Genomic DNA, 13,304 nt, shown 5'->3' on the forward strand with positions numbered 1-13,304 from the left:
AGTGTCAGTGAAGAGCATGCTTGAGATGAAATATGAGACAAAACAAAGAAAAATCAAGTGAAATATCAATTATTTTTATTGGGTGTCATTTCCGATCAAGCTGTAATTTTGCCAATTTAAACAAAACGTGTAAAAATATTATTTAATTGTGTGTATTTAAGATACATAAAATGTTAACTATGAAATTAGCCTTAGCAAGACAAAGGAAAAAAAAAAATATATATATATATATATATTAGGGCTGTCGATTTAACGCGTTTATTAAGTGTGATTAATTTTACAAAAAATAACACGTTAAAAAATTCACACAATTAATCGCAATGCCCCTGGACCATAATAAGGAAGAAAAGAGAAATGCAAGCTTGTAGTACCACCTGTTTACTCCAGAGGGCAGTAAGTGAAACTTCAGCTGTATGAGCAACACACAGTTTAAACAGTGAAGAAAACAACCATCCAGCAGCAGCTCAACACAAACATGCGTTACGTTCTTGCGTTCAAAACACTTGATGGAGCACAAATCCGAACTAAGAGATCTCAAGATGTGTTTAAAGATTGAGTATTAAACTATATTTATCTTGACACAGTGACCTAAAGATTTATGTTTATGACGCAACACACCCGAGACGCTACACAAGCATGTCTGACGCAGGTGTACATTGACGGGTGCTTAAACAAGCCCTCATAATAAATCTCCAACTGATGGACAAATTCACTTGTGTAATGGATTGCTGTGAACTGTGTGCCAATGATTGACTTATGATCAATAATATGGTAGTAAACAATACATTTTATTGAATATATAATATTATATTTTTATATGAACTCTTCTGCCACAATAATGTAATGCATTTTAATTATCTGAATATTTTATATATTATATCATTTGTAAATATTTAAAGATAACTATGTATAATTATTTCATCATTATATATTGAGTTATTGTTATATGAGGGGCTTTCTCAGCAAATATTTGTATATGCGATTAAATACGATTAATTAATAGGGACACCATGTAATTAATTCAATTAAAATTTTTAATCGATTGAAAGCCCTAATATATATATATATATATATATATATATATATATATGTATGTCCATTAGTATCATTTCCAACACAAAATTTTGTGATGTGCTGGAAATGACATTGTAGTGGGAATTTTCATGACTTTACAAAAAAACATTATATGAATGCATGTACATACACTGTTGGGCATTGTTAGTAGACAAAGTAAAAAAATGAGTGAGAGTGTGAAAACGAGATGTTTTAATGAGACTCTATACAAGTTTATAGTGCGAAAACTGCTGAAAGTTGAAGAAACACCCATAATTAAATGCAACAAACCACTTAATCATGCAATGTTAGAATAGCTAAATAAATAGGCTTATAAATGTTTAATATATGTTTTGAAATGCCTTTCATATTTTTGGTTGTTAATGTCAAAGTCCATGTGTCCCTAAAAACTCTACGATATTTTGGCACAGATTCACATGTCACTTTGTAATATGGTTCATTCTAATACAATATCTGGCCTAGTGCTGTATGTGTTGGGTTGGTTAATAACAATCATCTGTGGTCATCAATGTCATCTTAATAATTTTGCATGTTGGGCCGATGCATTTCTTTGAAAAATGTATAAAATTCAATGTTGGACATTTTTATTTAATTTTGTTCAATAATTTTAGTACTGTCTTGGGCCGCCATTTGATGTCCAATATAACATCTAGTTCCAGAAGCAAAACCAGTATAAAACATGATAGATCATGCTTATTTAATTTTGCATACCCACTAAATGTTGTCTTTGTGTGTCTTTGTATTACAGTTCCAAGTACTGCTCCTGTGCCAGGAGCCAGTAGAAATCTCTCCAGCTCCTCCATCTACGTGTCTTGGTCCCCCCCAGTTGAGGCCAATGGCGAGATTGTAGATTACACGGTAGTTTTACAGGGTCCAGGGACCGTCAACAGAACCAACAGCCCTGAAACTCATCTTACTCTCTCAGACCTCACTCCATTTACACCATACAATCTCTCCATCGCTGCGGTCACTCGTGTAGGTGTCGGCCCATCCGTGACTATTCCACTGCATACCGATGAAGCAGGTTAGAGCCACACTTTTAAGTCTTCTAGGGGAACTGATCTTTGTGTTAGAAAGATTCAATCTTTCAATCTTGACTGAAATTTGTAATTTAGAGTTTGAATTTTAGTGTGATAATATCAGGGATTTACTGGCATTATGACAAAGTAGTAATATTGAATATAACAAATAGCATATCTTTACATAGACGCAGGTTTTTGCACTGAAATACCACATGCAAAAGTGTGCAACTGTTTAGTGAATCTGCCCCTGAGTGTAGGTTTTTGCCCCTGATAAACCAAATTTTTGCTTTATATATATATATATATGTGTGATGGCGTAATGTGGTGGAGGTGGTGTAGTGGGCTAAAGCACATAACTGTTAATCAGAAGGTTGCTGGTTCGATCCCCACAGTCACCACCATTGTGTCCTTGAGCAAGGCACTTAACTCCAGGTTGCTCCGGGGGGATTGTCCCTGTAATAAGTGCACTGTAAGTCACTTTGGATAAAAGCGTCTGCCAAATGCATAAATATAAATGTAAATATGATGGACAAGTCTAAATCATTTTTTGCAGTAATCAACATATTGCCACCAACGCTGTCGATTGATTGATCATAATTTGTTATAAACCCGGAACATTCATTTGTGTCTGATGTCTGATATGCTGGTTTGTGTATCCAGGTCCAGTGTCCCCACCACGCAACCTGAGTATATTTAACCACACTTCAGATTCAGTGTGGCTTCAGTGGGAACCGAGTCTGGAGCCAAACGGAGTCGTTCAACACTACGGATTCAGAATACTTGAACTGAACACACACACTTTTAGTTATCAGGTACACACCGGCGTGCATATATGAGTGTAATTTATTTCATTTTTTCTAATTACATTTGTCTAATTTTATTTCATGAAATTTGACATTTTCCCATTTTGCTGCAATGACACATTTTGTTCAAGTTTCCTTAAATTTCATTAGTGACCTAGAAATAGTGCAGAATTGATATATGTATATAATGTTTGTTTTTTTAAATACTAAAACTGTATGTTTATTTATAGGTTTAAATTAGATTTTGAGTCCCTGGTTTTCAATGCTTTTGTAGACTGTCGGACCCTGCTTGCATTTTTCTGAATGTGTGTTAAATTCATAAATCTGTGTTTACTCAAGAACCTGTCAGATGCATCCACACAAGGAGAGCTGAGTGGCTTTAGACCTCACAATTCATATGAGATCAGTGTGAGCACGTTCACCAGAGCAGGAAACGGCGATCAGTACAGCTTACCTGTCATATTTACCACCAACGAATCAGGTAACACACACACACATATACACACACACAAACGCGTGCATGCACACACACACAAGCATGCACGCACGCACTCACACACAAGCACGCACACACACGCATCCAAGTTTAAACATTTGTAGGCCTTGAAACATGAACACACAAGTACATGATGATCCAAAAATGCACAATACACCCTAAAAATAAAGGTTCTTTATGAATATTTGTTGAATCTTTGAAGAATCTCTTATCAAGGAACCATCATATATATATAAAATGTTTTGTATTATAATTTATAATATACCGATCAGCCACAACATTAAAACCAGCTGTCTAATATTGTCAAAACAGCGCTAACCCGAATCTCAGAACAGCATTCAGATGATATTGTTCTCACCACAATAGTACAGAGCGGTTATCTGAGTTACCGTAGCCTTTCTGTCAGTATGAACCAGTCTGCCCATTCTCTGTTGACCTCTCTCATCAACAAGACATTTCTTTTTCCCTATTCTGATGGTTGATGTGAACATTAACTGAAGCCCCTGACCTGTATCTGCATGATTTTATGCACTGCACTGCTGGCACACGATTGGCTGATTAGATAATCGCATGGATGATTGTTGGTGCCAGACGGGCTGGTTTGAGTATTTCTGTAACTGTTTTTGAGATGCGGGTTGGCACTGTTTGGTGGCACGAGGGGGAACTACACTCTTAGGCAGGTGGTTTTAATGTTGTGGCTGATCAGTGTGTGTATATACATAAATGAGCGTCTGTCATATATCTATGTGTGTGTGTGTGTGTGTGTGTGTGTGTGTGTGTTACAGTATCAGACGCTGTTGGAAATCTAAGCTGTTCTGGATTGGATTGGAACTCTGTGTACATGGAATGGGAGCCTCCAGTTCATCCTAACGGAGAGATTCTGCATTACCTCATTCGCTCTGTAGATCGGGAAGAAGAGGCTCATCCTCTCAGACTAAAACACTCAATGGTACACACTTTCAGTGGTCTGTCACCTGACGTGTTCTACGTCATCAGTGTGTCTGCTGTTAATTCAGCCGGAACAGGAGAGGATGCGAACTGTACAGCACACACTCCACCAGAGTCAGGTACAATGTCTACAGTTACATTATAACATTCAGAAAAGGATTGGATCAGTGACCTAGTGGTTTTCTCATGAAAATCAACAAACTTGAGCTGAGGTGCTCATATGGGAAATTTGAGTTTGAGTTTGGCTTGCACCATTATCCCCTTTTCTCTCCATCATTTTTTGCCCTCTGTTTAGAGAGATATATATTTAATTTATAAGATTGACAAAATGAGCTAACAACACTTAGCTTTCAATAGAATAAAAAAAATTATTATACAATTTTAAAAAATACAGTTTACTAGCAAAATATACTTTTAATGTGAATTTGGTAGTTCGGAGTAGAGCCGCTGCTCCTTTGCGTCGAAAGGAGTCAGTTGAGGCGGTTTGGGCGCCCTGGCCGCCTCCCTAGGGAGGTGTTTCAGGCACATCCAGCTGGGAGGAGGCCTCGGGGAAGACCCAGGATTAGGTGGAGAGATTACATCTCCACCCCTGCCTGGGACCGCCTCGGGGTCCCCCAGTCAGAGCTGGTTAATGTGGCTCGGGATAGGGACGTTTGGGGCCCTCTGCTAGAGCAGCTGCCCCCACGACCCGACTTAGGATAAGCGATTGAAGATGGATGGATGGATGGAATTTGGTAGTATTTGCTGAATTGAATTTTATTCATGCTGTTTTCCTTAAAAAATACAAAAAATATTGTGTCTAGACAGGATGATTTTCATTTAAGGAATTACTGCATTCATTTCATGAAACAATATTTTTTTATTAACGAATTATTTTTTCCATTGCAGTACATTAATGAGAATTTTGGAGTGAACTGTACTTAATTTTCATGAAATCTTAATGATCCTAAAAATAGGTTACATTTCTTTATACAAAATAAAATGTATAAGAAATAAAAATAATTTTCTGTTTAGTTTTTTTTTTAATTCTGAGACTTAAATTGTCCTTATTATACAACGTACAGTATACGGTTGTTGTCTAACTGTAGTCAGGGCAACGTATTTATGACAAAATTCATAATAACACCTGTGTCTCTAATTGTTTTTTCTCTCTGTTTGCAGTTCCTGGTCCCCCTCAATCACTGACTGTAATGGACGTTACTTCTGACAGTGTGTCTTTAAGCTGGCTGCGTCCTGCACACGTTCCTGGTCTGTTACAGGGTTATAATGTGGAGATTCGGAGATTGGCAAGACACTGTGAGAAAGAAGGACACCTGGAGTCCTGTGTGGAGAGTGAGATTGTGGAGTGGGTTGAAGGAGAAACCAATGGAGTCACACTTTCCCCTCTTCTGAAGTACAGACAGTACCAGATACGAGTGGTGTCGTTCACCAGGGCTGGTGCAGGAGAGCCTTCAGAGTGGATCCACACACAGACACTCGCTGGAAGTATGTGGCACATGTAGTATGTAGCATATGCATATTGCAGATCATTGCGCAAAAATCCCCATCTCTCTCTCTTGTCTTTATTTTTGTTTTAGACCCTGATGCCCCACCTGGTGCCATCTCAGTGGTTCCCTCTGCCACTGGGTTAAAGGTCGAGTGGGGTGAACCAGCGGTCATTTCAGGGCCCACCTCGTACCTCATTGACATCACTGCTGTGAGTTCATATACAGGAAGCCCATAGCAGGATTAAAACCTCTTGTTAATTTGTTCTTTCTGACATGGTCTACCTCTTTTCCTCTTCTGTCCTCCTCTTCCAGTTGGATGGTTCAGGATATAACTTTAGTTTGGTGCGATATTCAGAGGAGATCAGGGCGGTGGTTATTGGGAACCTGACTGCATTTACTCTATACTCTGTGACTGTTACCGCCTTCACGGGGAACCTGTCCAACGCCCGCGGAGATGGCAAAGCATCTAAACCTGTCCTCATCAGAACACTGGAGGACGGTGAGGAAGTGTGCATGCTTGTTTGTGTGATATCCATTGAATGCATGTGTCTACCGCCAAGGGAATACTACACTGCGTGCACAATTATTAAACAAATTGTATTCCTCAGGATTCATTTTACTGATAAACAAACATAATATATTCTCAGGGGAATATATTAGTGTGCACAATTATTAGGCAACTGAATTACAAAAATAATTTCTCCCAACTCAATTGGTTATTCTCAATTTTTAGAGCAAATGCAACAAATAAGTAACACAAAATGACAATTATATAACATTTTTGGCCTTTCAAAAATATTCAGTGACCAATATAGCCACCCTTCTTTTCAATAACGGCCATGAGCCGTCCATCCATGGAGTCACAGCAGCCACAGCCTCCCAAATGCTGTTCAAAGAGGTACATTGTCTTCCCTCACTGTAAATCTCACGTTTTAGCCCATAAGTTCTCAGTAGGATTTAAGACAGGTGAGGAAGGGGGCAAAGTCATTATTTGGGCATCTTTGAGGCCCTTGCTGGCTAGCCAAGCAGTGGAGATACTTGGATGCATGTGTTGGAGCATTGTCCTGCATAAAGATCATGGCCTTCTTGAATGCTGAGGACTTCTTCCTGTACCGCTGCTTGAAGAAAGTGCTTTCCAGAAACTGGCAGCAGGTTTGGGAGTTGCGTTTCAGTCCATCTTCAACTCGAAAAGGTCCAACTACCTCATCCTTAATGATAGCAGCCCATACCAGTACCCCTCCTCCACCTTGCTGGCATCTGACTCGAAGTGGTGCCCATTAGTGATCCAGTCACGGGCCCATCCATCTGGTGCATCAAGAGTCACTCTCATTTCATCTGTCCATAAAACCTTTGAAAAATCTGTCTTCAACGTATTTCTTTGCCCAATCTTGACGCTTCAACTTTTGAATATATTCAGTGGTGGTCATTTTCAGCCTTCTTGACCTTGGCCATGTCCCGGAGCACTTGACACCCTGTACTTCTGGACACTCCCGATAGGTTGCAGTTCTGGAATATGGTAGCATTTGAGGATAATGGCTTCCTGATAGCTTCACGTTGAATTCTTCTCAAGTCTTTTGCATTTAATTTGCGCCTTTCCTTCTTAGTGCATTTTTTGCGCCCCAGTTGACTCTTCCCAACAAAACGTTTGATTCTGATCCGGTGGTCACACCTCAATAGTTTAGCTATTTCAAGTGTGTTGCATCCATCTGAAAGGCATTTTAAAAAATGTAACTTATCAGGATCAGTTTAAATCTCTTTTTTGGCCCATTTTACCTGAGGTAATGAAGCTGCCTAATAATTATGCACACCTTAATATGAGGTGTTAGTCACTTTCGCCAAACCCTCCCTCATTACACAAATACATGCCACCTGAAAATGATTGAATCCAATAATCATTCAAGTTTATATAGTTTGGAATTGGAAAATGTGGATGGAAATAATGATAAGATCAGAATATTCACTTGCCTAATAATTGTGCACGCAGTGTAGATTTGGCTCTTTCATGGTAACGTATTTGGATGGTTGGTGCATAATGAGTATTTTTTAACAGCATCAAGGTTTTAGGTTCATATTTGTATGAATGTTATGCATGGGTGCCCACATTCTGTGGCATGAGTTCTATTTTTTCAGAGTAAAAAAGACTACATTAAAGTAAGATCTACAGTACCACACACCATCTAAATATACATTTAAAGTTTTTAGAGTTGCAAATTATAAGCAATAGAACAAATAAATACAAATAGAGCAAAAAATGTTAAGAAACAGTGCTTGGGGGGCCTGGTTATCGAATCCAGGGCATGCTGAGTGACTCCAACCAGGTCTCCTAAGCAACCAAATTGGCCCGGTTGCTAGGGAGGGTACAGTCACATGGGGTAACCTCCTCGTGATCGCTATAATGTGGTTCTCGCTCTCGGTGGGGCGCGTGGTGAGTTGTGCACAGATGCGACGGAGAATAGCGTGAAGCCTCCACCCATGCTATGTCTCCACGGTAACGCCCTCAACAAGCCATGTGACAAGATGACCGGACTGACTTTCTCAGATGCAGAGGCAACTGAGATTCGTCCTCCGACACCCGGATTGAGGCGAATCACTACACCACCAAGAGGACGCATTGGGATTTGGGCATTTCAAATTGGGGAGAAAAGGGGAGCAGTATCAAGTATTCAAGTAAACAGTCTTTAATTTAACAAAGAAATAAAATGTTACATAAAACTCTCATTTTTGGCTGCCACTTGTAGTTTTTCACTCCCAAATTTAAAAGCTCAGCTTACATACATACAGTGGACAAATTGCAAAAAACTCCAATAAACAAAACTGTATACAGTATGTTTACAATCTTATGATGAACATACTTTATGTGCATTATATGTTATTCTGGTTCTCTTTGCTCTGTCTCCCTGCAAAAAGTTTAATTTTCTTTTCTCTATCACCTTCCATCACAATATACAGATCTAAAATGTAGGTGGCGCTCTAATGCAGCCGAGCACTCACACCACAGACATCAAGTCTATTTAGATGTCATGCATGTTCTCCATTGTTTCATCAAATATTTTTTTGCCTCTGAATGGACAATCTACGGCCACATTTCAGATTTCAGGACATTTGAGATATAATACTGGCTTATTTCACCAAGCAAGCTCACAGACAAGTAAAACATTGCTCATTTAGAAGAAGACCGCCTAGTTTAAGAGTTGATAAAGAGTTTGTGGCAACTTGGGGCTTACAGAAGCAGTGATCGGTGCAGACATGAGACGTTTGTCTTTGTTGTCTTACAGAAATCATAATTCACTTTGTGATTCTTTCGATAAACATTCAAACTGTGTTATTAGGACAACAAAATAATCCATACAATCACATTCCTAAGAACGGGAACTTTCATTTGATATATGACATGCCTGTTTAAGTTCTATGTAAAAATATTCGTACTCATATATCACCTCTAGGTGGCGCTCATTTGCGAGTTTTAAGTTTTAAAGCTTTATTTTGTATTTTACATAATATACATTAAAAAGTAATGGTATTCTTTGAAAAGTTCAGATTCTAAGCTTTCAAATGGTGCCACATATGAGTGATTTATGTATCCAAGGACTTTTACATTTTAAGCCTAATCTGATCGCTCGTTTCTGGCTCTGCCCATGGATCCACCAGTGGGTCCATAGAGTTTATGGGGATTTATTGCTGGTCTTCACTGTATTATTATTATACATGAATACTTTTTAAGCCACTAAAGTTATTCAGCAAAGAGCAGTGAATGGTAGAGGTAGACCAATATATCGGTTTTGCTGATTAATCTGTGGCAATAGTTGCTTTTCGTTAGCAAAAAACGAATATCTATCGTCGATTAGTTTTTCTTCATTTCGTCATTTCAAAATAAGAGTCCCCAGTGTGTTTTGGGCTTCTGCACCAAATCTTGGGGATTTTGGTTGAACAATAATCTGCATCTGGGGTTTTATTCATTTCCTTAATAGTAGTAAGGAAAGAATAAGAATATTTTTTTTCATTCTATAAATGGATTTAAAATGATTAATAATTAAAATAATTAAAAACTATCGACCTATTAATCAGTTATCTGACTTTCCCACCACCTTAGTTATCAGTATAGGCAAAATCCACTATCGGTCAACCTCTAGTGAGGTTGTAATTGTTATTGACGACATTGACCAGTGGTTGTCAATGTACACAATGAGCAACCCTGGTATAAAGGAAGGTGTACATTTTTGGCCCTGCAACTGGTCAGCATTTCTTTAAAAAAAATTCTCTCTTTGTATTTAGACTATTATTATTTTAACTTTTTTCTATTTTCTGTAAAGCTGCTATTTTGAACAATTAAATTGTAAAAAGTTCTAAACAAAAAAACTGCATTTAAACTTTGAACTCATATGTGACTTTCACGGTTGTGTATTCCCAGAACCGAAAGATCCACCCAAAGATGTGACTTTGACAGTGAATCCAGAGGAAGTGACTCATGTATATGTGACATTCTCTCCACCGGATGAGCCGAATGGGAATATCAGTGCATATCATGCCGCCATCTACCGCAATGGACTACTGGACTTTTACATCAACAGCCTGTCCGTAATCAACAACCCTAATAACACAATGACAGCCATTATAGGTGGACTGAAGGGGGGATTCAATTACAGCATACGGGTAGGAAACCTCACACCATTTAAATCTCCTTCATTAGCCTTCATTAATAAGTATTTACACATAGATTCTCGTATAATGGTATTTGGATGGGTAGCCACATACTTCATGATCTTCCCACCAAGTTCTATACCAATATGAGACAATAAAGTGTTTGTTTGTACTTTTTGCAGATTGCTGCAGTGAATGGAGCGGGATTAGGGCCGAGTTCAGAGGTTCAGGTCATGACAGGTGTGAAAGGTATGGAAAATTCTTTCTTTTCCAACAGAATTGAAAATGCATTACCTTGTCGATCCGTTGCATTGTTTTTCTGGCGTGATTGTCAATTGAAGGTTCTGGTTTATTTAGCGCCACCCAAACCAACGAGGAAACCGCGGGCTGCTCTGAACAACGCTGGCGCTGTCATCACCACATCTAGAACCATCACCGTTGAGATGCCTGAATGTTTCTTTACAGATGTTCATGGACCAATCCAGAAAATCCAGGTTATTGTTTCAGAGCCAGCAGGTATTACAAATTCCAACTAACCCATGCAATGCCAAAAAGCACTTTTTTGCAACTGTGCCTTCAATCTGAACATGAACTCTTGTTATGATTGTCTATCCTCTTCTTACATGAAATAAGTTGCAATGTCTCCGTAGTCCAAATTGCTGAATTGCTATGCAATTGTGAGCAATTTTATTGCTAATTTCAAATCTGAATTTTAGGGGGAAAAAACTTTGTTTTTTTTTATCACTTATTGCTTTACCACCTCATGCTTGGTTAGTACACAGAGCAACATGCTCATGGCTGTATTGTGGTTTTAGCCTTGATAACAGCTGATATTGTATATTAGTGTGATATTATTGTAATATTGGTATATTTTGATGCAGTGATGGACTACGGTAATTTGTCCAACTGGAAGATTGTGTTTCTCCACCCTACCGCTCCATATCTGACCGACGAGGGCTTCTCGAATCCAGTATGCTCTGAGAGAACTGAACGCATGAACGCAAACACTAACACATACGTCATAGGAGCGGACGAGGGCTGCCTCTCTGAAGACGCTGAGGCGCTCTGTAATGGACCACTTAAACCTAAAACTTATTACGTGTAAGAGAGACACACACACACACGCACATGTACCAATCTGTGTTTTGTTTATCCTCTGATGCACAAATTATTAAAGGTGAAGGGTGTAAAATCTGCGCCACTAGCGTCATCAAACGGAAATGCAAGAATACCCGCTAGTCAGTAAGTAGTTGTCTCTGCATATTAAAGTGGGATAAGAGGAAGTGTTTTAATTCACAATTGACCTTTAAATCCCAAAGGGAAAATAGGACATGAGGGGAAAAAACATCTCAATGACTCTTTCTTCTTCAAAAGCAAGAACATAATCATTTATCTAATCATCTTGGGGGGGTTTCCCCAAAATGATGTGTTTTGAGAGAGCTGAACATATCTGTCCCGTAAAAAATTATGGTAAATATTCAAAAGGTACACTGAAAACCCTAATAAGTTGACGTTACTCGTCTGATTGATCAAGTGTTCAGTTAACTTGGTGTTCATTTAGAGTGAACTTACTAGTTGCACGTAGACTTGACTTATATTTGCTATTTAAATGTTGTTGGTTCAACTTAATCATTTTAATTAAATGGACTCAAATATAGGTCATACAATAACACTGCTTGTAAGATATTCTACGTCAATCATTAATTAAACTTATTTCTCCACAGAAATATATACAGTTTATGACTGTACTTCAGTTGCACATGCACATGGAGATAATAATTGTCCAATAATAGTTAAATAATATTATTGTCCCAATTATAGTCCAGCTTGACCAAAGGAGACACAGATCACACTAATGGTGACATCACACCAAACAACTATTTGCAACAAAAGGCATAAATGATACTACAAAAGAGCTAAAACCTCTATGAATTCTTAAAAACAACTATTTAAATGTACCCATGAGTTCCCTTTGACCAAGGAAACATTATTAAATAATTAAAGCACCAAGCATTGTGGGTATTCCCCATAGTTTCAGTTTTGAACACAATAGTTTGAGATATTAACACTTAAAAATTCTATGGATTTTATGAGTTATGAGATTTTGTCAGCCATGTTGAAATTATGTTGTCGTAAATGAAAAAAACAACCTAATAACTCTTCGTTGCATTTTCAGTGTGAACACACTACTTACACAACATGCACTACAAAAGAATAGTAGTGTAGTGCAGAAGTATGTGATTATTTGGGATGCAGCTAATAACAAATAAAATGAACAGTCGTATAGAATTATGAGTAAGGGTCAATGGCGATCACCCATGGGGGTTTGGATATATAACCTCACACTCTGAATGGTTAAAATGTCCATCGGAACTGGTGTTGTGCATCAGAGGGTTAAAAAGAGGTTTATTTTAACCATTATCTTACTGTTTATGATTGTGCTTAGATTCAAATTTCGGGCGACAAATATTCGTGGGCAGTACACCGACTCTGAATACTCAGACAGGGTCAGAACTGCAGGTATGAACGCAGTGTACACAGCAAACAGGCACAGTTATTACAATATTAATGCTCCAAAACAACTGAGTTCTCCGCTCCACTTTCCCATTTTTAAAGGAATATTCCGGGTTCAATACAAGTTAAGTTTAATCGACAGCATTTGTGGCATAATGTTGATTACCACAAATTATTTTGACATCCCTCAATTTCTTAAAAAAAAAAAAGACGACGCAAAAATCGATGTTACAGTGAGGCAATTACAATGGAGGTGAATGGGGCCCATTTTTGGATGGTTTGAATACAGAAATGTGAAGCTTGTAATTTTAGAAAAGCGCTT

The 13,304-nt window shown here is 38.2% G+C and overlaps 1 protein-coding gene across 1 annotated transcript in view; it reads left to right on the forward strand.

Moving 5' to 3' along the window:
• Nucleotides 1–13,304, forward strand: part of LOC127623072 (phosphatidylinositol phosphatase PTPRQ-like) — a 67,083-nt gene that overhangs the window by 39,456 nt on the left and 14,323 nt on the right. The window contains 12 exon segments of the mRNA XM_052097269.1: nucleotides 1,823–2,098; nucleotides 2,757–2,908; nucleotides 3,239–3,380; nucleotides 4,181–4,462; nucleotides 5,505–5,828; nucleotides 5,921–6,039; nucleotides 6,143–6,329; nucleotides 10,239–10,480; nucleotides 10,651–10,717; nucleotides 10,826–10,984; nucleotides 11,350–11,569; nucleotides 12,915–12,988. Of these exon segments, the coding sequence (XP_051953229.1) occupies nucleotides 1,823–2,098; nucleotides 2,757–2,908; nucleotides 3,239–3,380; nucleotides 4,181–4,462; nucleotides 5,505–5,828; nucleotides 5,921–6,039; nucleotides 6,143–6,329; nucleotides 10,239–10,480; nucleotides 10,651–10,717; nucleotides 10,826–10,984; nucleotides 11,350–11,569; nucleotides 12,915–12,988 (2,244 nt within the window).

The sequence above is a fragment of the Xyrauchen texanus genome, chromosome 29 (assembly GCF_025860055.1).
Source record: "Xyrauchen texanus isolate HMW12.3.18 chromosome 29, RBS_HiC_50CHRs, whole genome shotgun sequence".
Classification (NCBI taxonomy): Eukaryota; Metazoa; Chordata; class Actinopteri; order Cypriniformes; family Catostomidae; genus Xyrauchen; species Xyrauchen texanus.